General features: G+C 44.4%; 1 protein-coding gene across 2 annotated transcripts in view; it reads right to left on the bottom strand.

Moving 5' to 3' along the window:
- LOC131293225 (protein alan shepard) overlaps positions 1-25,673 on the bottom strand; it is a 196,621-nt gene that overhangs the window by 44,543 nt on the left and 126,405 nt on the right. For both annotated transcript variants that reach the window (XM_058321341.1, XM_058321415.1), the window contains exon 3: positions 11,707-11,937. In XM_058321341.1, the coding sequence (XP_058177324.1) occupies positions 11,707-11,937 (231 nt within the window). The remainder of the gene's footprint in view (positions 1-11,706; positions 11,938-25,673) is intronic.

Here is a 25,673-nt window from a genome sequence, read left to right as displayed (position 1 = left end):
ACTGGCTTCTTGGAACCGAGCCTTGCCACTTGCGACTTTTCCCTCCCGGCGGAGTGGTACCGCCGGCACGTTTCCCAGCAACTCCCAGCGGAAGAATATATCCTTCGGAAGTTTTGTCATCTGGCAGGCGGGGGAAAGTGGGGACCGTCCCCGGGAAACCCGTCGAGTGTCGAGCTTTGAAAGTAAATTATTGGACCCTCAGATCCGTACCGTATGCACCACCCATCTGGTTCACTGGCAGTCGCTAGTCCCCGGAGCGTTAAACGCTGGCCGTATGGTGAACTATGCTACACGGTTGCCTTTCTTCCAGGCGTCCATATGCTATCGGGAATCGCGAAGAAAATGTCCTGCGCATTTCACGACGGTGAACGCGTGCTTTCTTGGGAAGGGATTTTGATGGGCTGGGCCTAGAGTTTCCACACTTGGATGCAGGAATGTCCTTTGATCTTTGCTCCAGGTACAACTTCTATCTAACTAAAATGCCTAATCACAATGACAGACTGTGTGAGGAATAAAATTTCGACTTCAGTTGATTTTTAAAGTAGATACATTATATAAAGATCGGAATAAAACCGATTGTAATAACGAATAAATGCAAATCCCGAAGTAACGCCCTCCGGGGCAAGGGAAAAATGTACACACCTTTATCCTTGGAGTTACAATCGATCCAAGCATAGAACTATTGGATTTTATATTGCCAATTTAAGCAGCGGTTAACATTTTGCATGTCCACAAATCATGGAGTTAAATATACGGCGCTTGGAAAACAACTCCCGCATCAAAGCGTTCGTTCGCTTCATCGATACGGAAAATATTCATCCCGTGCGCGCGTTGCCGTGCCACGCTCCTTGCGAATCGAACCGGGCTAAACCGGTACCCCAATTCAGAACGTTCGTTTATTTTTTCCACCCAACCGGAAGTTTGGACCATTCAATAAAAATTCCGAACTCTCGACGACCGATGCCGATGCCAGCGGGCAGAAGGAAACATCAGTATGGGGTGACGGGAAAAACGTCCACCAAACGTCGGGCTAGGAACGAGAATCGGGTGGGGAAGGTGGCACAGAGGGCCCCCGGAGGTGGTTCGGCCTTTTTTGCTCGAACGTCCGAGACGTCATTTGCGTTGCAAAAAGCCGCAAGCTTTGCATAATTTTATGAGAGTATATGCGGCAACCCGTTACGGTTTGCGGTATTGCGGAAAAAATGTGTTTGACGACGATTTCAACGTTCGATTGGAGCGAAGGGAAAAAAACACTACTTCTATATTGGTTTTGGGGGTTTGTTACGAATTATAGAGCGGAAATATATAAGCAAGAGGGATTTTCCACACCGGTAGGTTCAGTCTACTATAAGAAAGGAGCTTATTATAACTTGGATATTTCTTAAGGTAAAGGAAGTTGTAAAAATACCACATGCGTTCATCGTTTCTAGGTTATCAAAATAGTTAGTTTTTTTGAATAAACGATGAAATATTTCGATCATTATGTGCTCAGGCAAAGTGTTTGGATTATTTTATTGCAGCTGCTACTTTCGGAACAATTAATTTAAATACAATTCATGTAGTTTGATCAAATTTTCTGATCAAATATAAATGGGACTTTCCTGACCAAAGATAGTTAACGAAAGTTAAAGAAAGGTTATTTCATTTATTAAAAAAAATGTGTTAGTTTTTTATACAAGCAAACAAACACACTCTAACGTCAGAAAACATCGGAAAGCCAACACAAACGAATAAGAAACAAGAACCAGATAAAACCCATAAAATTCGGCTGAATGTTCAGGCAGCAAATTTTTACGGCACAATCGTTTACCACTTTCGGGAAGCCATTCCGGAGCACATTATGCTCAATTCAACAACATGTAAATTTAAACTCCCCTACCGGGCGGGCCGGGGGAAGATGCCCGAACAAATGTTCCCACCGAGCGTCTCCATTCCGGTGGTTCGATTCTCCCCAGGGGCCCGAAACCCCGGAGCGGATGTTTCCTTTCGCGGGACCCTCCCCGCATCCCCAATGAAGTGTGACCTGCGGGGGCGGCGAGCGTGAAAGGGATAGCTGGAAAACCTGTTTTTCGGCGTTGCGATTAAAGACACACGGAGTCCCGTCCTCCCTTGGAGCAACTAAATAAAACAACTAAAATACACACCAACCGGAAACGACGAAAACATTACCTCCGAAAGCCATCGGTTGGGACCGTGGGCCACCAGGCGGCTCCATCGGAATCGATTTTAAATAGAGAGCACGGTGGAGGGTGAAGGCATTCGAACGGGGGCTAAGAAAGGTGACGAAGGAAACAGCGTTCGCAAATTTCCATACGCCGGCCAGGAGTTTTTCGGTGGTGGAAGGGGTGGTGGAAAAAAGGTGAACAAGGTTGTTATGGTCGAACCTGGCTCCTAGACCCCGACGAGGCCGACCTATAGGTATCAAGAGTCCAGGACAATGCCACGGACAATGCCGCCGGGACTCGGGAAAAGTATGCACGCACGGTAGCGAGAGTTCCATCATCATTTGTTTGCATGTAAATGTGTCATTCCGAAAAGAGGGAAGCAAGAAAGAGTAGGATTTTTCTGTTTTCCCAGTGGATCCCACTCACACACAAACACGAGTGTTTTTCCCAATTGTGATGCTATCCTTTCGGCATTCAACCACAGGAAACACCCTTTGGTAGGGGAACGTGAGGCAAGTTGCATCTTCAAACTAAAAATAAAATTGTTTCTCACGGTTCATTATAGAAAAATAAAAAAACAACTCAAGTTGTCTACAGTTCAATTATCTAGAAACTAAAAATAGTTACACGAAGCCAGCCAATATCAGCCCTTTTCACAGATACAGTAGTGGATTTTTACCGCTAGTTATTATAAAAGCGTACCTTTTGGGAAGATGAATTTGTGTCCTTTGATTGGTTTTCGAAAAACGTTAATATTGTTACATTTTTTAACCAAGTTTTGACAAAAATGATTGTACTAAAAAAACATAGCTTCCAACGTTTTAAGTTACAAGTTTTGGTTAAAAAACGCCGGTACATTTTACCCCACATTACCCTAACCGTTCTGTGACCACCAGAATTGGAATCCGCAACGGGCAAAATGTGAAGTGGAAAATGGAGCAAAAAGATACAGGGCACCGTTGTTTTTTTCGTCACCTCATTCCATTCCAAACGCAACTTCGATGTCCATTCACCCGAAGCTGCCGATGGTTGGATGGCAGATTTTTCCCCGGCAGAAGAAGCCTCCTGTTTAACATACTCCAAAACTTCAGGCCCCGCGGGCTGCAGACCTGGAGCCTATCCTATCTTATTCAAATGAGCTTCCTACGCCTTCACTTTTGGGTCTTTCCCCATCATGGCGCTTCTTTGCACGTGCGTCCTTTACCACGCGTCCTGTTGACATTTCGGACAAGATCATTTATTGGATTTGTGGTCAGGACCGGCAACGGGAACGGCGCTCGTCCCAGTGAACGGCCAGGGAAGAGAGTTCAATCGAGAAGTTGTCAACCGACAGCCACTTCCTCACGTACTGTGCTTCCATTTTGGAGACGATGATGATGTATTTGCCCCGTTGGATGTCGGAAAAAGTTTGATCAACGAACCAAGGCGGCTCGGAGGGAAGAGGCGAAGGGTACACATTGACACAGGCAGCATGCGAATCCGAAAGGATTGCCGGAAATAAATCAATAAGACATGTTACAACAAATCGGTCCTTTGGATCTTCCAGAAAACTCTTGTTTACCCAATTCCGATCAAATCCGGGCCCCCTATCCGGGAGTTGGGGAGTGTCCATATTAGTTTTTCATTACATTTTCGAAGCAAAGGTCGCCCACAGTCGAACACCCTGGGAGAATTCTTCCTCAAATAGGCAAACCAATCTGCTTTATTTGTGACTGAATTGCTCTTACCGGTTCACTCCGAGTTTCGAACCATTACGCAAATGAATGGCACTGGAAGAAATGTAACATTCCGGGCGGCAAAGGAAGCGGCTTGAAACTCCATCTTATGAACTTTGGATGGAAAATGTCTCGAACGCTCTCCTCCGGAGATTGATCGATAAAGCATCCTTACAAGTGCTTAATCTAAGTCACTCCTCACTCCTGGGAGGGCTAACTTTGCCTCCAAGATTCATTTGGAGGAAAATTACAAACCCCCGGCTGAAGGGTACGACGTCCAGTGTATTTTTCACTCGAACAGAATGAAGCGAGCAAGCGACAGCGCTGGACTGCGAGACGACCGGACGAGACGACTGCTGCCCGCGTCCAATTCTGGCACTGGAAACCGTTTGGTAGGTTCGCTGGTTCTTGACAAAAAACGGCCCGACGCCTTGGTGGAGGTAGGAATGATGAATTGGCTCCGGTAAAATCCAGTCCAGCCCGAAGTGGCCCGTGCGGGATTAATCAAAATCCTTTTTCTTCATCCATAAAAACCCATCAGTGGGGGATTTCAGTAAGCGAGCCCGGCGCACAAGGAGAAAATGCGATCCCTTCCCGGTAGTTTGCTTTGGTTTGGATGTAGTTTTGATCGTTTCTTATTTTTTCTTTATGTTCTCCATCGTGTGTCGTACTTTCAAAGAACGGTCCACAGGGCTGTATCCTAAGATGTATCCTTCTTCAGCATCTGAGATAACGCTGAGGAGCGTAGCGGTTGAAGGGAAAACCACAGGATATTTTCTTTAGGGTTACCCGGGTCGGGGCAAGGGAAAGCAAGATAAATAAAAACCTTGTGGCCATCGTCATCAGGGAAGCTCTGGTCGGACGGGAAAGTCCGTTAAGGTTTGGCGTATATTGATACTGAAAAACCACCGTTATATGAATAGCTACGGATGGTGGGGCAAGAAGTAGGTTCTAAGAAACCCGGCGTGTGCCGGAGGGTTCGGGATATCCGTAAATGAAAATCTCACATCCGGCCAAGCACGGATGAGGTGGATGAAAAGTGTGCTACAAGCTGGCAACACGACCGTCTCCGGCACCATATCTCGGGCCGGTTGGGCAGGATTGTAAAAGGATACTAAAAGGTAAACTTTACAGAACGGTCCGGTACCGGTCCGCTATTGGCTGACCTCTCCGGCCGGACGACGAACGTTAGGTTTTGGAAGATTTCTCGGACACGGCAACGGTGCAGGGCGAGGAAACAACAGCTGAAACTCGCCGTACGTGATCCATCTTTTGCCCATTCTGTTATGAGAACCGACGGATAGTACTCCTCCTTCCACGTGAAAGTTTCGTGTTTTTCTAGTGGGTATTGGATTGAATTGAATTGGACACGGGCTACTGGCAGATACTTGATGGACACACAAACACTCAAACATACACACACGCTTATGGGCACATGACAGAGCGAGGGCAATAAGAGGAAACAGTTTTTGGCTACTTAAGACTGACCCAATACTGTTAAAATGAGAATGGATATACGTTTGCTTTTTTGGACGATTATTTTGCAGGAAACAAAATGGTTATGAAATAACATGAAACAAATAATACAAAATGTTTTTCATTCAGTTCAGAAAGCTCCATAAAATAACAAACATAATTTTAACAAAACCAAACTGTCTGGGATGATGATGCCACACCGACATATATGTAACAGCTTTTTAAAACATACCAGACATGAAAGGTTTTTCAAATTCCTATTATAAAAAACATTCCTTCTTCTTAGTAACAAACCAAAAACAGCTGACCACACGACCAGAATAAAAGCGTTTCCTAAGAAACCACGATGCGGTTTTTAAGCTCCGGAAACAGAGAAAATTGAAGAAAACTTCATCTCGCTAATATAAAAACAAAGAATAACATTCAGGGGAAAATGGTCCTCTTGACAACCATATGAAAAGGCTCTAAGTTCATGGTGATGGAAAACCAGCGGACATAGCGGACAACAAGTACCGTCTATAATCCGCCGCATTTCTGCGATTGTGGAGTTGAACACTAAGTCTCTTCAATTGACCTCTTCGTATAAGAGGTTTGCTTGATTGTCTTTGGCATCCATTTTTTCAAACGGCAGGTAAACAATCACAAAGAGCGAACGGAAATTAACGTTTAGTATATTAGTATATTTCTGATAGTAATGTTGGAAGCCTTCCATGTTATGGTCATGCTTAACGATCTATGAGAAACAAAGAAGCGGCATTTCTAATCGTTTGTATTTTTGACGATGTACAATTTTATCTGACTGTAGTTGCAAAAATAATCATTAAATTAATGCGAAACAACATGATTGTGTGTTCAAACTAGATACAAAAAAGCATTTAAAAAAGCAATATATTAGATGCTAAACTTCCACTATAATCGAAAATAAATTGCGAACATTGCAGCCCCGTCTCGGGCTAGACACTGCGGTACATGATGTCATTTCACTTGGTCTTCATAGGCGAATGTCGTGAGACACTATTCTAGTAGTAGCTTTATCGTGCCACCAAACGATCCATAATTGAAGAAAAATATTCCCATTAAAACACGCCCGACAATATTGGACATTATTGACCGTTGCCATTCCTTTCCGAGACAGAACTTTGTCGTGTCTACAAAGTAGATCCCTTATGGTTTCGTATTCAGCCAGAGGCAGAGGAATGTACCACCGTGATGACCGGACGGGTTTGTTGGAGGTCCTTGTGCTCACACAATAATTGCAAGATGCTATCTTTTATTAAAACCAAATAACTTACCCCCATTACAAACCTTCCGCCCGAGCATGGATTGGGCAAACTGAGCCATTTCCGATAACAGGCCACAGAGATTGGTCCTATACGTCGGCAGACAGACGGCCCGGGGATGCCGTAAATCCGATGCTTTAATCATAATTGTTCAGCGGTAAAACCGAATTCGCAAAGTTCATCTCCGCAATGGTCAGAATCAATTACCAACGGAACTGAACGCTGAGCTGAAAGGCAACCGGACACATTTCGGGTCGTTCATCGTCGCCGCTTCCTGATCCCGGTGACATAAAACCACGGGAACGACCCCGTGAACACCGGCACACACGCACGCACACGCATTAATCCCGCAAGACGGAATGGGACATTTCCGATAATCCCCACCCACCCTTCCCTCCAACCCCGGGTCGCTGCTGCGGTGTCGCCGTCAACATCATTTCCACCCGACTACCGACGACTGCGTATATGAGGTTTGCTGAGTAGCTTATCTATTGATTGGTCATAAAGTTTTGGCCACATCCTAATCGCTACCGTAACGGGTGTCCGGGCTACCTCCGGACGGGTCGGTTCTTCCCGGGGATATCCAACTCCCCGCGGCTTCCTCGTTAATTCGCTGACACGCACTCAGGCCGGAAAGGAAACGGACGCGCGTTCGTTGTGGGAGGTATGAATTGGTTTTCGGATATCATTTGGTAATGGCACTCTTCCCTAAACCGGTCACCGAGTGTGCTGGATTTCCGATCTCCTGCTCCCAAACGTGCCGTGCAAAACACACCGGGAAGGGATGAAAAACTGGTTAAATACAACGTGCGAAAATGGAGCACAAGCATTTTACCATCGACTGTTCAGCTTCTGTACACTATAAGAATATTTGGGCCTTTATGAGGAACCAGCCTGGAGACACACGTAGCACCCGCAGCGATGGAGCAGCACGTCAATGGCAGCCTTATTTATTTAAGACCACCGATAAAGGCCACCGATTCGCATTACCATTAGCACCAAACAACGTGACAGGTACACGGATAAAGTATTCCACGAATTCACCTTCCACGTCGGTCGATGAATTTCTCACTCCGTCCGTAGAAGGATGAGGGGTTTTCCTTGGATTTCATTAGCTGCCAGGATGTCAAAGACTTTGGAGACGGTCGTTTCCAATGATGCCGAGAGCTTTCCTCACGTCCACTTTATAGATCATCAGCGAGGTACGCGATAGGAAAAAGTTCGATTTCAATGAAGTACAGAAATACTTTCCACAAAGCGATCAACTTACGGGTCGATTGTGTTCATACCAGGTTGAAAAGTAGTTAGTTTGAAATACAAATTCTTTATCGTACTCTAGTCTACCTCTGTGGATGCTTCCTAAACTCCCGTGACTTTGCCGGACGCTAGGCAAAAGAAACCCCTTTTTACAAGCAACACGACATACTTTTACGATTGTTTTAAAAGCGCAAGAAAACATCAAAAACAACCGAAAATGTTATAGCAAAGAAGTCTAGAAATTACGAGCTCTTTAAATTTTTCTGCTTTCTTCTCGGTCGCTTGTAGATACTTTGCTTGAGAAGCGGATGAAAAGGAAAATTGACACGCAGTGGTTCTTTGTGTTTACATGATCAAAAAAACAAAAAAGGAAAAACAAGGACAAGAAAAAGCAGGGTGGTACAAAACTTTAATCGAGTGTCGTCTTCACTTCCGAACTAATCAGTCTTTTCGCAAGGATCCTTTTTTTTGTATCCTACCGACGACCGAAGCATTTATTTTTCTTTTGCATTCGCCGTTGACAATTTCTGCAGCAGAACTTAGTGTGAACGAAAAAGCAAAAAAAAACCATCACGGAAACAAAACGACCATCCTGCCGTAGTGCCGCCCCACGCTTTGGGAAAGTTTTTGTCAGCTTACCAACACCACATTTCCCAGCTTCGCTCATTCGCGCTGACACTTTTCTTTGAGCACAATTCGAGCTAAATGGATGCGCCGTGTCAGTTTACTCGCTTTTCATCTGGCGTGCGTTCTCTTACAAAAAACACACACACACATTTGTTATTTGCTGTATTCGTTCTCTTATTGCCTATGATCTACCATCGAATGAAAAAAAAAACCACTTGCCAGAAAAATGGAAAAAGCGGATTAACTTTCATTGGGTCTTTGAATAGATTATTCAACTTTTGGATGTCTTATACCTGTAACAGGGTTTTGAATTTCATTGATTCAAAAAATTACAAGCAACTAAAGTCATTGCCATGGTTTCGCAGATCTTTACGTCACATTTCCATTTCCAACTTCATACTTCATTGGCGAGCTTTTCTTTCGGCTCAAATTAAGCCGCACCACTTTTTTTTTTCTTGAACCGACGCACTAAAGTTATTCGAGCCACCATCCCCGTACAAGAGTGTGTGTGTGTGTGTGTATGTGTGGTAGTGTGCGTAGATGTGCACGAGTTTTCCCGAAAATTCGATTTTCGCAAAAGTTTCACTCGTCACGCTTTCGCTTTTCATCAAATTGCTGCATCGACTCGATAGTGGCAAATCTAATAAAGGCTTGCTTTAGTTGAGCTCTTTCCGCTCCACTTGCTTCCACCTACCTCTCTGCCGCTTTTTCGCTTCTCATCAACGTGTTTTGTGGAGTTTGTACCCTAAAAAAGTAACTAAGAGGCCAACATTTGGGCACGGATGCCCGGTTCAAGATGATGCCCGTTTTCTTCGTTTCTTCAAATCGATCAATTTTAGGAGTTGTCATTCGGGAGCTTAAGAAGTTGCTCGACAAGCCAAAGTCCACCACGGCTCCCACAGTTGTTTGCCCCGTGGTCCGTGTCCTGTATGTCGTCCTGATCGCTTTTCATCAGGCGTTCGGGTATCATCTTCGGGCAAGACTTTTTACCCGAGATCCGCCTGTTCCGGTGCAAATTCGTTCAAAATAACGAATGTGCAGAATCGTCGTATTGTAATTGAGTGTCGAATCGAGTTTCTGGGGCGGCCTTTTCAGAATAAAAGAGCCTTTTTTCCCTAAGACGTACACGACGAAACATTTCTAGAAACTCTCCTTGCGGCAGACCAACACTTTTGACCAACAAGCGAAGAGCTTCGAACCAGTGATAAGATAAAGAGCCAGGAAATAGGACCAGTGTGTGTGTGTGAGGAGCTTGGTTTTGTTTGAGAGTGCAGAGAAGCACGTCCTTCGGTCGGTGTGGCACGCAGGAAGGCTGCGAGAGGGACTCTAGAAAAACAACCCGAAAGAAACATAGAAACGGAAAAACACGTCCCCCGAATTCCGGCCGGCCTTGGAAGGACACACACAAAACGCCGGCAGCCTAAGTTGACGAAATTGAATTCATCTCGCTGCCAAATGAGATAGATAAAAGGTTCACGATATCATGGCGCACGGGCGTTCGTCTTGGTTCGTCAAAAAGCTTCGCACGCGGCATAGAGAAGTCTGCGGGTTGACGTCTTCTGTGGGGCCCCAGTACACGACTTACTTCGGATGGGTCCTATTTTACAGCACATAACTTGCACACAGCCATCTCGACGCCTCATGACGTGCATGATAAAGAGCTGTACAATGGCAGGTACCCGCCCCGTAAGCGTCTCTCGGGTGCCTCTCCGAATGCGCGTGCATTTGGAGGAAACAGTGTTAAATGTTAACTAGGTTTCGCCGATATGAAAATGAAGTCGCAACAAGGCGTCAGTACGACGTCTGCCACCAGGGAGAAGACCACTGTGGATCGTACATCATCAAACCGACACGTGTCACACCACTTTGACGGTAGGAAGGATGGAGGAGACCTTGTGTGTCCTCCCGATGACCGTACGCCCGTTCGTCCCAGCCGCCGGAAGTAGTAGTCAGTAAACTGTCGGTTCGTGTGTGCATATCCGCGAGGACGGGCATAGAGTTAAGGTAATGCAATAACAGTAAAACTAAATTTGTGCACATCCATCACAACGGGGTCGGTGTGGTGATGTCTCTGAGTGCTCGCTGCGAAAGGCAAAGACCAACAGTGTACGCGAAATAAATAGCGTCAGAAAGGAATGAGACAAAGGACCTAACACCACCGCGTCCCGTTGGTGGGAGTGTTGCATGCATGCGAAAATTTGTAAGCAACACACATGCTGGTGTAGTGTGTAGCTTCTTCACCAGCGAGCCGTGTAAAGCCGCCCTTGTACGTATCACGTTACAACGCCCTAGAATCGATCAGGAGCGCGCGGCGCAAGGGCTAACGAAATTTAATTTACTCCTCCATATTATCACGTGCACCAACCGGAAGGACGTGCTGCCCACCCTTAAGTGCAACGACGGTGGACAAGGGGTGGGCAACGAGATTGCTCATTCAAATTGTACACTCGAGCTCGAGCGTCGCGAAGTGATTGCGAAAACTACGCAAAGGGACTTTGCTTTTTTTTGCCAGGAAGCTGTATAGGTTCATATATTCCTTCTTCCCCATGGGAGGGAAACTCCGGATATAGAGCAGATTAAAGCCATTAATTGCGGATTCTAGGGGATGGCGTTCCACAACTTTGATCACCTATGGTAACGAACTCTTGGCGGAAATGTGGAGGAATTTACTCGCAAGGATTCGATCCGATTACACGGTGTTACACGAGAACTGGATTGTACCGATATCCTGGAGGCTGCAAGTGATTTTACTCGTTCCATTTTTTTTTTCATCTGTCCGACCTTCCTTTGCGTTGTTGTGGATTAGTAGTAGTATTCCAGCGTCGCGAGGGGAGACTCGAAGAAAAACGACTGAATTATCCCGCCCCAATCTCGGGAGTAACATTACTCACGCTTCCGGATTCCAGGCCCATTACCACGGAGGGTGGGTAGCAGTGGGTCAACAGAGTCGGGCTGCAAATAGCGAGTGCACTACTGGCCGGAGTTGCTTGGATTAATAACGACCCTTTGCGTCCCAGCGGAGGGGATTTGCAATCTGGCACCGAAACCGAGTTATAGCCTCGCGGATGCACGGCGTTAGAGCCTGGTGGTCGTTGATCAAAACCAGTGGTTGCGCTATAGATTTCCCGTGGAACAGGGTAAAGAGGGGGCTGCGTCGTTGGTGATGGGGTCGCGGACCCAACTTACCTGGGTCGTGGTGTGTGGCGTATATGCATAGGTCTGCCCCAGCGGTGCGGTGTATCGGTAGGTTGCTTGTGTCGGGGCGTAACCCTGCGTCCAGGTGGTGCCTCTGTACGGTGCACCGGGGATGCCGCTGGCCGGACTAGTCATAGCGGGTCGCTGGGCACCCTTTAGTGTGGCCGGTGCAGGCGGTGGTGCTCCAGGGTAGGCGCTACGCGGCGCTGCTGTGGTACTTCCCTGGGGAAGAAAAAAAAGCAGAAACGATGGAGATGAGCAGATTGCCACAAAACCAGTGGGCCCAGGCTTAGTGATATAGAGAAATGGCATCCAACCAGAAAACGCGCAATTTTTACAAGGAGTACGTTCGACTTTTTTTTAGATGAAGGTTATCGATATACTAAGAGCTATGGAAGAGCTAAACGGTTCTGATTGAATAGATGACATATGGAATGAATAAGATTTAAAAGTGTAACGAATAAATTTGATAAAAACTATAGTTTTTCTTGGACTTGACAATCTTTTGCTACATTGATATCCTTCCTAAAGTACATCTTCTTTAACACTATGTTTACAAATGTACAATACAAATCTATACTTAACAATAAATTATCACTAACATTTTTATTAAAACTTATCATAGAAATGATAATAATAATTCAAAGTTTTCCGTCAAAATAATGGGTCCTGTAAGTATTCATCTACTCAGTCATTATTTTCAAAGAAGTTTCCATTCGTATTTTTGAAAGTAATACTAAAGCAATTTCCCTATTTTTATTTGTTATCAATTTTCAACTTTAGTTTAATTGTTGGGGAATAGTTAAAATTTTATGTTTGTTTACCAATTATTCCTATTTCAATTTGTTAAATAATTACTTGTTTTATCACAGTTTATTCATTATTTTGTTTTTCTTCAAAAAGAATGTTCGTTCAGGTTCTAAAATTTGGGCTCAATAGTATAGTTAGAACTAACTAACGTTTTTGTTTAGCTTGAATCTACAATTAAATCGATCACGTGTACGTAACATAAATACAAAAATTATTTTAGGTATTGAAACATTTCCTTCTGTAGAAAAGTATCGTTAGCCAACCGTTACGATGAGGTAGAAAAAGGGTAAAAGGAGTGAACTTCTTTTGGCTCGTATAATCAAACCCGGAAGCAATGGCTTCGAAAACAAAGCAATTTATAGCTGCTGCAGGACACGTACTAAAACTATGCGCTCTATTTTTTTTTATTTCCGAAACTTATTTACGGTATCCAATTTCCTTTGGCCGTGCCAACCATCAGTGCGGTTTTCTTTCATTTTCATTGCCTAGCTTATGCTCGGTTGAAAAAGGCTGGGGGATCGGTACCCGAGAATTATGCACGCTTTCGAGCGAGCAGCCGCAAACGCATTTTTATGGCCAGTTACGTTCATAGAACGCACTACTGCCGCCAGGGGGAGGAAATATTTTTCCAGAACTCATCTCCTCCTTGTCAAGGTTGACAGGAGCGCTTGGCTTTACGAGCCGTGGAGAATGATCCTTTGATCCACAACGGAGAAAGAATGAGAAACCAGACTGCACCGCGGGCTTTGCGCTGCAGTTTAGTAGTTTCTCTTCCATTTTCCACTGCTGGAAGCGGAAGATAAGCGACCATCGAGCCACGGTTGAATGGAGTCCGGTTCGTTCGCCAGGATACGCTCTCACCAGAAACCCCTTTGTGCACGTTCCCGGATGCATGCACATACCGACGCACACAACATACCGAAGAGCAACGGACACAGTTTAATAATATTTCCACTGCTCCAACGCAGGAGACCAGCAGCAAGAAAACCAACTTCCTGCCAACAGGAATAGAAAATTTACGACCCCTTTTGTACGCGGCGCTGCACAATAGTGGTGGCCGCTGCGTCGGTATGTGTGGCGAGAACCTCGATGTCCGCAAACTTGGCGACTTTGGCAGCACAAGCTCTGTCCGGCTCGCTTGTTTTTTTTCCGGACCCAATTTCTTTTGGAAGGAGTTGCGGAACGCCAGCGAGCCATGTCCTGGTAGGAAATACGTAATAGTGTGTCTGTGTATGCCTGTGTGGTCTAGTCCGCTTGTACTTTACCACAGTCGGAGTCAGTTAAATGAGTAATGTTGCCGCAATCGCGGTGAACAACAGTGAGCTGCTGAACCTACCGAAGCTGCGGAAGAACTAACCGCCCGGTGCGGAGTTTGGAAATCTTTGGTAAAAACTGGCGCTATCAACCTCTCTCGTTCTCGTTCACGTGTACACATGTACCACAAAACTTAGCTTTCCGAAGTGTTCCCAACTTTTCGTCCACTTGAGACCAGGCCCAGAAGGAGACGGCGCGCTGCCATAACCGGCAGCAACGACGACCACATGCATCCATTATTGAACTTTCAGAACTTTAGCGTCTGGGGCTCGGTGCCGGGCACAGAATTTAGCAAATGGCAACTCTTGGCGTCCTCTGCGATGCACTTGTCTGAAGGACTACGTACTCCGAAAAACCAAGAAAACGCACAAACAACGAGAGGGAAGAAGTAACAGTTCTTCTTTTCTACACGCTCCAAAGCACAACAACCGCTACGCAGATTTTACCAGAGTCATACCACATTTGTACGAGTCTTGTTCACAACAGTTCTAATGGGAGTGGCGGTAAAGTAAATGTAAATTCTACACATTCGGTAATTTGTTCCGTGCTCAATTTCTAACTTCAAATGATCCCTTTTATCTGCCCTGTTTACCGTGCGTTTGTGTGTGTGTGTGTTCCGCAAGTTCTTGGTAAAGAAGACGCTAAGAGATGCTGAAGTTTCACGGACTAAAACGATGAACTCCAATGTCCCAAGACTGATGTCACTCGGGGTATGTCATGGTGGACATGTGCTGTTTGCTTCCTGGACCATTCTAGAACTTCCCTCGTCGATCCATTGCCTCGCTACTTCTGTCTATGGCGACTGCTCTACTAAACTCCTTGGAAAGTCTGGAAACGGAACAAGTTTCCCACTCCTTCGAGGTGCAACACTTTTCCGACCTCCAGAGAACGATTGGTTTATATGGCGGTAAAACTTAACCGTGCAAAGTCACTCCCACCAGCAGGAGCGAAGGAAAGTTGAAAAGTTTCTAAACTAAACAAAAGTTGTGGTGTGTAAGACAATGATAATGTTTAGAGCGTAATGGAAAACTACAGTGACACTAGCCGCCACTAAAGGTGGCAAGAAAGTGCACCGTGTACTGCTAATTTAGTGGCATAACGTTACTTTTAATTGCCCTTTAAAAGGTTCGATGAAGCTATTATGAACTCAAAATAAAAGCATAACAATATGTAACTTATTTGTAGAACCATAGAACACAAAAGAGGTCTGGAATAATACCTCGATTCATTTAGTGTTTGTGTTCACTTTTGCTAGCATCGTTTGATGTGAGGATCTCAAAGAGCCTCTCAATAAATTTTACAAATTGGCAATAGTGTAACAAGAAACTGCTTCAAAACTCAATTTTTCATCTCAAATTGAATAGAACGATGTGCGTGCGCCACAAACCAGCAAAGCACGACGATGACGACGACGAGGGTGAAGAATGTTTTGGGGCTTTTTGGCTTGCTTAAGGACATTTTGCTCGCACAATCGTTTCCCTTCTCGGCCGGTTTTTCGCTGCTCTCTCGTTTCACAATCGACAATCGACGTATTTTTTTTAGCAATTTTCTATCCCAGGACCAACCACAAGCAAAAGCAAAAGGCCGCTGTTCCGGGACGTAGCGAAAATACGTCGGCTAGCGAACGCCTATCAGCGCCAACGTGGAATAATTGGCAGGAATTTTCACGGATCATTTGCAATTGCGGGTGGGGGGGAAGGGGAATGAAATGAAAATTACTTTGTTGTTGTCGGACCCATTTCCAGACCCGTGGCCAGGATCCGACCGGGGGGACTTTAATCATTTTCAGCGCCTGGAACGACGTACGTCGTCTGTCGTGGAAGGTTGTGGATTGTGTTTCTTTTTCTGTCTCGTGTTCCTCTTTACCACCATGCACAGTGGGAGAAAGGGGGACACATTTGATACGGAAAAGTGTTAAAATTTAAATTTAAGCAAGATTATACGGCAGTTTACAGAGTAGCAGTTGGTTGTGAAAAGAAAAGGTGAATGTTTACTACATTGGATAGGATCAAAGCTGCGCAATGCTAAAGTTATAAAAGAGATATAGTTGCAATAGATGCGATTGAAATTATAAATTTATAATTTACAGAATAAAACTTCATGATACAATATGAATATAGCTGATAAAACCATTTTAAAAGTAAAATTTTAAATAAATCGATTTGTTAAACAAACAAAAATCTTACAATTTGATAATTCCTAACAAAACTGCATCAAAAAGAAATCATTCCACTTTTCTTTCTCTCAAGGGAAATCTTTAAAAATCCACGACATGCTACAAGAGTTCTTAATGAAAAAATTATTATTTTATGCGAGTTCTTTTTGAAACGTAGATATAATTCTGTAACATAACAAAAAAATGTAAAACCAAGGAACTGTAGGGTTTTCTATGTTTAGTTTATGAAAATCTAATTTTGTATTCATCTGCAGCAATTGCAAAATCAAACCTGTACGAAAATCTATAACCGTTCATACTGTGCCACTTCCACCCAACTGTGCGGCGATGGCCTCTTTTCCTTTGGACAGAAATTGAACCGGCTGGGAGGAACCCAGCACCGCCGAATTGCTCGCGTTTCTTCTTGGGCTTGTCTTTTCGCCCCGCCAAGGGCGAGCACTGGAAACCTTCAATCGTCTCGCGGTTGAGCCAGTGGAAAATAGATGGCGAGGGGTTTTAATTGAACCATTCATTCATTGAACGTTCCTTTGGACGTTCGTTCGTTCGGTTCGTTCGGTTGTCTGGTGGAAAATGTGGTGCTTCCATTTTTCCTGTAGCGTAGCAGGGGAATGTGGTGTAAATCGGTCTCATTCCTTGTACACCATTTACACACCACTAGCTCGCACGCCAGGCACACAACACTAACACGGCTCCAACCGCAACGTAATCGCATTCGCTTTTCCGCCTCGCACACGCCACTGGCGGCGCAATCGGCAAAAGGGCGTCGGTGAATTGGCAAAATCTGCCAACAACATTCTGCACAATTAATCAACAGCAACACTCAACTCCATCGAGCTGAAATGGGCTTCCATTCTGCCCTCCATCATCGTCTACCGTCCGCCGATGGAGAAGCATGTTGGAGCTTTTTTATTTTGCACCCACTCTCCGTCAAGTACGACACGATCGATTTGAGAGCAGAACGAATGATGCGACGACGAGACGAATGAAGAATAAAAAAGCTAGCGCGAACAAATCTAGTATATACATATAACAACTCAAGCTTCGCTAATAAAGTGTTTAAGCGAACAAAAGAGATGCTCTTCACCTCGAACCGGCATCCATATCGCTCCATTGCTTACCCATTTTCCGGTTGAAAGAGGCACACCCACCCTTACACGGAAAAAAGTATAGGGGATTCCATTTTGCACTTTCAGCACAACTGCACCAGAAACAACTTGGCAACAACGAGAGTTGGTACTTCACAAAATCGGGACGGGGAAGAAAAGGGACGAGAATGTTACCCCCCGGAAAGTTTCCAAAAAATTTGACCGAGTGGAAAAAATAACCCTACGCCAAGGGGGAAAATTTACAGTACAGTGAGCAGGGGGCAGTGAAAAACTCACCGCAATGGAAGCTCAAAGTTCATTCGGTAATAATAAAAGTGGGAACTAGAACGTGATTTACTGTTTGGACGGCTGAATATAAGTGGTGGAAAATGGAGGGGAAAAACCGCAGCGACCTGGGGTGCGGGTGGTGGAAATAAAGCACACTTCAATTCGAACCTATATTGAGCAGAAAAATCGTTCGAAACGATTCCGAACGGAAACGGTGCAGAGCTATCCAATCATATTTCTCATCGTCAAAGTCGATCAAAGACTATTTTTGAAACCTGCTCGTCTTCGCTCGTCGCGTGGGCGGAAACTACCGCCTCTGCCATCCGAAGCTGCAGCCCACTGCATCGACAATATTAATTTCATTGAACGAATTTAATCCCAAGATTATTAACTCTTCAGCCAACACCCTTTCCAAGAAATCCTTAGCCAGGGACGCCTTCTTTGACAAATAAAGCCGGCGCTAGGAAGAAAGGACATCTGAGCTGGATGTGAAGCGAGGTCGTTAAGGTGGTATCACCTTCTATGGCGCAATCTTATATCATTATCTCCGATGGAATGGGGATGGGCATTGGAGCCGGTCATTACGCTAGGAAAATAGAGAGAGAGTGGAGGAGGTTTTCGTCGGTTGCATGGCAGGAGCAGGGAAAATTCGATCAGTGGAGTTGAGCCACGAGAACACAAACCCGGCTTGATTGCATCGATTGAATTATAATACGATAACCTCCGATGCTCAAGGAGTGGGCGAGTATTTAAATTAATTTTGCCTTCGACAGAAAATCGAAGGCAGATCGAACGAATGTCCCTCGTAATAACAACTCCGATGGGGAAAATAGAAGGAAAGATTTTCTTCGAACTTATCAGGTTCAATAGATAACGAACAAGTTTGCGATGATTAAACATCGAGTAATTTGCTTGATTACAAACAAACTTCTTCAACAAGATGTGACTTGGTTTAAGGTAAGAAAATTATAGGACTAAACGGAAAAAAAACCGTTCCAGCGAAATAATAGCGTATACAAGATTCCGCTTTTGAACATCAGAGCTATCCCAAATCAACCAAATCCGGCGTGGGGCAAAACCTTCGTTAACGTTCCGAGACGCCCGCCAGTTGCACAATATTCCCAGCAGCAGAAAGCCAAGTGTGGCGGAACAGAGAACACTTAAAACAGTAAACAGGGCGACCAAATTCGTCCGAAATGTCGCCAAATCATACGGCAACCGCGCGCTTACGGAACGGTTCCCGTTTGATCATCGCATCATCGATTGAAGAAAACGGCCGCAGGGGTTGGTTGGGAAAATTAACAAGATGACACCGAGTGTACGGGCGGAAAATTGGAATAGAGGGACACACAAACAGAGGCCGACAAAGGTATTGCAAGACTTGGAAAGTGAAAAATGTAAATAAAGTTTTCCACAAGGCTAAGCTTAGTTTATATGTTTCTAATGTCAGATAAATCACAATTTATCACAATTTATACATTTATCCTTTTATTTACATTGCATGAGAAAATGGGACATTCAAGAATATTAGTTGACAACAAATGACAACATCCAAAAGGCTGTTTCTGTGAAGGTCCACGATGAAGTTTAGTTCAAGAAACCTTCCATACATTTTTCTTACTTATAAAAATTAAATATGCTACCATGTCTATTTTTAAACAGACTTGAAGTGTTTTTATACTTTGGTTTTTATTTAATAGACATACAAAAATCTACGACATTTCAAGCATTTGATTGTTTATTCAAGTTCTAACTTGACCGCAGCGTACAGAGTACGTAAAAATTACACTTTGGCACATAGGAAATAATGAAGCCAGGGGCACTGACATTAGACGACGCTCATTGCTAACTTTTACTGGTCACCAAAAAGCTAAGCCGACAGGCGGGCCGAAAGCCAACGACGCGGCATTTTGACGAAGTGAACTACCAGAAAAAGCTTTTCCACCCGCACCAAGGGTGAAAGTGAAAAAGAAATCTTTAACAACTTCATCCGGTAATCCTTGATGTTTCCCGGCGAGGTAAGTCCAAGTGATGCTCCGTACTCTCTCCGCTGGCGAAACATTCTCCGGCTGCTTATCCTTGCAGTGAAGCACCATTTCCCGAGTGCCAGCCTAAGTTGACTGTTGATTTTGAGTTACATTTCTATTGCTCGTGTTCGTGAGGGGGCGAAGGGCTACGGTAGCTGTGAAAATGGCCACCGGCAAGTCACGTTTCTGCTTAATCTCTTTGAAAGTTTCCCCTCCAGGCACCGCGCCGGCCTGTTTGCGCTCCATCGATTCGCTTCGGCTCACTCGAAGGAAAAGTACTTTTTCAGCACCACCCATGCTCTTTTTAGCTCCTTTTACTTCCAGATGTTTGCTGACCGATCGAAAATCCGCGAACCATGGCGTGCGCCCTGCCCAAATTCCGGCCCGACCAACCGAACCCGACAAAAAAACCCGCGGCGTTCTTCACGCATTTCTCGTTTCTATTCTACAGAAGCCGCACACAACCAACCACCAAAAGAAAGGGTTAGATTCCGTTCAGTAAAATTGTTCCAACGGGCGCTAAAACAAGCATCAGAAGGGGTTTCCGACATTCCTGCTCGTGCCTTGCTGGAAGAAGACCAAAAACAGGGGGAAATACAAATACCCGGCGCAATTGAGGCATCCGGGAGGTTTGTCTACGGAACGGAATCGGTTTGCGTGCACAGCGAACCATTGACTCCCTCGCCCGATCCATGACGCAATTGATCGAAGTCGAACGGAAAACAAGGGCGTGCAAGGGGAAAAGGCTTAACGGGGGCAGTCGAACGGGACACGAGGGATCTTTCGATTAATTGCAGAACGGCAGAGAACGGGATGAAATAACTGGGCGAGACGTGCATTCTTCCACGGGTTCGAGGGGCGCCTAAAGATGGCGTGCGCGAGTTCAGCTCGCTAAGTAGGACACGGCGTAGACGGGAAGGCGTTGGGCGGTATGGGATGGGGGAGTGGCAGCGCACGGGAAATGCATCCGCGGTTCGAATACGAAATAATACTGCCCGCCGCACGGCGGGACAGAAGAAATATGTTAATTGCAGGGCCGCTTATCGCAATCGTTTCTCGGCTGCTTGTGGGAGTGACTGTGTCTGTGTTTTTGTGTGAGTGAGCTGAGAGACGTGGCGAGTTAATCGGGTGCATTTTTTGCATTCTTCGCGAGGTCGACCGATGCAGAGTGCATTGCTGGAATGGTGCATAACATTCAGACTTTGGCGCGGCACGAAGTTTTGTGGAGATTTGCAAAATTATTGAACATTTCATCTGATTGTGCAATAGATTCGTATCAGTATCGGCGTTTATGTAACTTTCCACTGGGGTTTGTGATTTGAATGCATTTAGTTATGCACGAAGACACGCCCAATTTTTCAGCCCATTATTGTTAACAGTGTTATCAATTTGCCAGGGAAGAATTGAACGCTTGTGTTAAGATTCTGGTGCAAAAACAAAAACAATTGAACCGATTACGCAAGCAAACATTTCGCAATGCATTTTTTATTTGTTTCGTTCCTTGGTCCTAGAGTTGGTTTTTTTTACAAGCGTTATGTAATCTTTTGAACATATGTTTTAGCTAATATAAAGTTTAAATTAAATGAATTTTGTATAGTTTATGTTTGTCAAATTATGTTTGTCAACAATATGTTTGTCATTTCATTGGATTCTGAGATAAAAGAGAGAAAACGAACGAATGGGCAAACGAACCGCCAAAAATAACGAACTTTTCTATGTAATTGTTCTCGAATGTAATGTGTTCTCGAACTAAAATATAATTCATAAAACAAAAAACGGGTTAGGATACTTCCTGCAATGCAATATCTCACAAAAAAACAAAATTTGAAGTAAATGTATTCTGTGTGTTACAGATAAAAACTGTTAAAGCTTTCGCACGAATTATAAATGTTTTGGTTATGAAAAATCATCAATACCTAAATCCGGTATATTGCCTACCGGTGTACCAGTTTTTCCTACCATAAAAAGTGCCTATTAAATGTGTTTGACATTGCGAATACTATAAAAAACGCAATTCAAAATTGTATAATTTTTATGAAAGTATGAATTTTAATAATACTTTTAATGGCTGTGATTTTGATGATTTAGACACGAAACATCGTGTTCTTGATATTTATACTGTTACCAACAGAGTAATACAATGGCATAAAAAGTTATACATGCACTTGGACTAGCAGCTCCCAACGTTATGTAAAAGAACAAAATCGTCCAAAACGCGATCGTTCAACCTTTTAAAAGTTTGATATGAAATTAAAGAATGTTTCACAGATTTTTAGCAATTAATATTTTCAAGAAATACTTTCATTATCGTACGATCACATATAACTAAGTTTACAATGGATAGACAGTTGTTGAAAAAACGATCAAAGTATCATAATGCAAGTTACAGTAATCGATCAACATGTTCTGCTTACTACTCATGCCGATTTACACTAAATTGAGGCTTTATTTTAATTTGCCAAACTTGGGCAAAGGCAAGTTTGAAAGATAATAGCTATCGCAATTAAACGCAGGACACGCGGGTTCCGTTGCGAAACAATATTATGCTCCGGCAACATTGTTATCATTTCGCCGAACGGCGAGCTCGGGATGGCACCAACTAATTGAATCCTATCATGCTCGGTGCGCTATAATAGGCGGACTACAATTAGCGTCCCGCCTTCCACACGCGAGGTCACGCTGCCCATAACATAATCGATGGGCTCCACCGTCTGGTAATCTCGCAAGCAAGCATTGTCGGCGGATGATGCTAATTTTCGCGTCCCCTAGGACACGAACGATATCCTATCTATTCCTCGGAGGGAGAGATAGAGAGAGGGGAAAGGAGGTAGGAGGTATAAGTTGAGACGGGCGTTTTCTCAAGAACCGGAGGAGCCGGTAAGCCCGATGTTCGTGACCAGCCGCCCCAGCGCATCGTTTTCGGATTTGAAGCGAATTAAAATTGCCGGTTTCAATGAGCGGATTTTCTTTCATATCAAAAAAGGGAACAAAAAATGATACCCTTGTGTGGGTGGAAAACACAAGGGTTGAGGAGGGGGAAGGACGGGAGTTACGGAGGGAACGGTACGGATGGCATCTTGATCGGATGGCAGCACTAATTTGATGCCCGGGAGCGTGGAACCCCGTCCCATCTAACTACTTGAACGATTAAAGCAAAGCGAGGAAAAGGGAAAAACTTTGAACGATAGAAAATTGGTCGCTTCACCCCAAAACGCAACCTTTGCTTCGTTTTGCTTCCTCCCCCAAGATTTGGTGCTCCCAAGCACCGACGGATGATCTCATGAATTAACTTCGGCCAACGAGCGGCTTGAACTTTTCCGGCAGCTATTTAGCCGATCGTGTTGTTGTGGGTGAGAAAGTCAAGACAAGACGGAACTGCTAAGTGGAAGTTTGAGTTTTCCTAACCCCACCTCCCCCACTCCACCACCCGTTCTGTGCACACCTGTGTTCCCCGATTGCCGCGGGGGCTCATCCGGTTGGAACGAATGGTTTCACAATCATATCTCCGACCGGCCGGTGTGACCCCGCGAAGAAAAGCACACTCCAAACGAGCTGCAGAGAAAAATGAAAAGCTGATAAAAAGGGTATTGGAAAGGGTGTACAGCGCGCGGGCGATGCGCGGCGGGCACGGTGGTACCCGCGTGCCATTTAATCAAGAACATAATAATTAACTTTTACGAGTTTCATTTGATATAAATTTTTATTGAATGTTTACTGCTGTTTCCGATGCTGCACGATTTCGGCTTCCGCACGGATGAGAGTGTACATTTCATTCCCAATTAGTGCGGCCGGTACAACGCACACAAACACACAGTTTAAGAAAGTTTTTGCTCCATTTTTGGGTTGTTGTTTTTTTCGGTACACGTTCGTTATCATTCAATCTGCCGATGACGGGTGAAGGAAAAACAAAATCGTAAAGAAGAGCCAGTGAAATGAAAAACCAACTTCAACACCGGAGAAGAAATCTCATACATATATAAAATAAATTAATAAATAAATAAAACGAAGCAGAAAAATATTGTAAAACCCAGCGAATCGTTTGGGTGTTTGAATTAATGCAGCACTAATGGGCCTCGATATGCGTCGCAGGTGTTTATGAAGGCAGGTTTATGCTTCACCCGACCACTCATGTTTAATGGATGCCATTTAGATAAGGCTGTGGATGTCAGCTGGGAAGTTACAAAACCGTTATTATTTTGTGTGTGTGTGTGTTGTTTTTTTTTTACAAGGCCCCGCAGCGAAGCATCAACTGCGCGAGGAAGCTTATGAATAAATCGAAATCAAACGTAACAAACAAATTAAGATAAATAGACATTTTGAAATTGGAATGATTTAACACACTGTTAACATGCAGTTTTCAACTCAATGACAGTGTGGGCTATAGCGCAAAATACAGGGCTCAAAGCTGTAAAGCCTTACCACCCTTTGAAAAACATTCATTCTAATTGAATAACATTAACATGAGACCAATGTAAAGTATGAATACCTTTACATACAATTGTTCAGTTGTGGCCTACCGATATCAAATCACCTGGAAAATCATCGATTGCGTAAATTATGGTTTATGTTTACATCCTAAATGGATAGTTAAGCTTTTATTCAAAAGAACCAGAAATATCTGAACTCAACAAATAAAAAAACAAGATAAAAAACCTCACTTTTCGTTAGATATACTGTTAACATATTTTTATGAAACCACAAGAGCTAAACAGATTTTCAAACCTCAAATTTCCCTTTCAACCAAGTGTATAGCATAAATATTTTGTTTTCAAACAAACATGGATATTTTGAACTAATAAAACACATTACTTAATAGCATTGTAAAAATGACTGAATTTTAGTTATGAAATAAGATTTATTTTTGCTTTCAATATTTGACAATGAACTAAACTATCACATTACAACATTTGAAGATATTTATTATGAAAACAATTATTGGAAGAAAGGACTCGAATCAAAGCATAAGGGATATAGTAAAATAAATAGGGCACCACAACGATACCCATAAGTGAGCCATCCTCAGGCTTTTGATCACACGCGGAAGTGGCATACACAACACAAGAGTAACCTCAGGAAGTTAATAAATAACCTTCCAAAATTGACTGTAATCCCAGAGAAGATGAGTGCTCCTAGCGATTAATGATTGTTTGCAACCAGATACGGAGTAAATGGCTGACGAACGCTTCCAACCACACCGCCACGACTAGAATTACAACGCCCTCCCAGTGGTAGAAGGACGGCCGCCCGGAGGATGAAACAACAAACGCGCACTACCGGAACTGTGCGCCTTGGGAGTTAATTAAAAAGCTGACACTTCAAATAGCTGCCCGTGTTGGGGCCAAGTTTATCAAGTTCCGGTGACTTCGCGCGAATATTGCCGTTGTTCTCCGGGCTTCCAATGCAACGCCCACGGTACGAACTACAATGTGGTGATGATGATCATGATGATGGCGACGGCGTTGACGATGAACGTCCCAGTTGGCGGTAATTCGAGAGTTGAAACCTAAACCCAAAATCGCCCATCGTTACCGACGCTGACGGATTGTGAAACGAGATTGGACCCGCCGAAGGAACTGCGTGGGATTTGCCCCTCAACGGGGGTGTTGTCCACGGGAGGGAAGACGAATGCTCGGCCAACGGTTCGAATTGGATTCGCGAAATTACAGTTACCCTTTGAAGGGTTCGAAAGCGGGTCGCCTGGTTTGATGTCCCAGCGTGGTGGTGTTGTTGTTTGATTTCGCCACACGGCCACACTCGACTGAGGCTCGACATTGTGCCGGCCGGGTACGGATGAGCGACGCTGTGAAGCGATACTTAAGGTAAAACCGAATCAAAACAAGTATCCCTCTCACCTACCGCACACCGGTTTGTCCGGCTTGATGGGGATGTTTATCGCCTGGAGGGGCATTTCCACGAAAGAAGTCGACCGCGGTACTTGGCAAATACTGCTTGTTGCCAAAAGCAAGGGCAATCAAATTGACAGGAAGCAATAAAAGTACCGAATCAACAGCAGACTTACAAAGACTCTTCGACGCCGGGGAGACACTTCAGCCGGGGTTCTCACTAGGCCAACGTCTAATTATAATTAACTTCTGTCTTTCTCGCCGTGCTGGACTGCTTTGTTCGCTGCAATTCGACGACTTACGAAGTTCACCAAAGCCGCGCTATTATTTTAGGACTCGAGGTGTACCTAGTAGGAAGCTTTCTGCCCAGGTTTTCCAGCGGGAAAGATACTAATTAGAGCCCGTGCCGTGGCTA

Source organism: Anopheles ziemanni, chromosome 2, assembly GCF_943734765.1.
Source record: "Anopheles ziemanni chromosome 2, idAnoZiCoDA_A2_x.2, whole genome shotgun sequence".
In the NCBI taxonomy this organism is placed as follows: domain Eukaryota; kingdom Metazoa; phylum Arthropoda; class Insecta; order Diptera; family Culicidae; genus Anopheles; species Anopheles ziemanni.
Note: the sequence above shows the minus strand (reverse complement) of the source record. Positions and strands in the feature narration are given on the sequence as shown.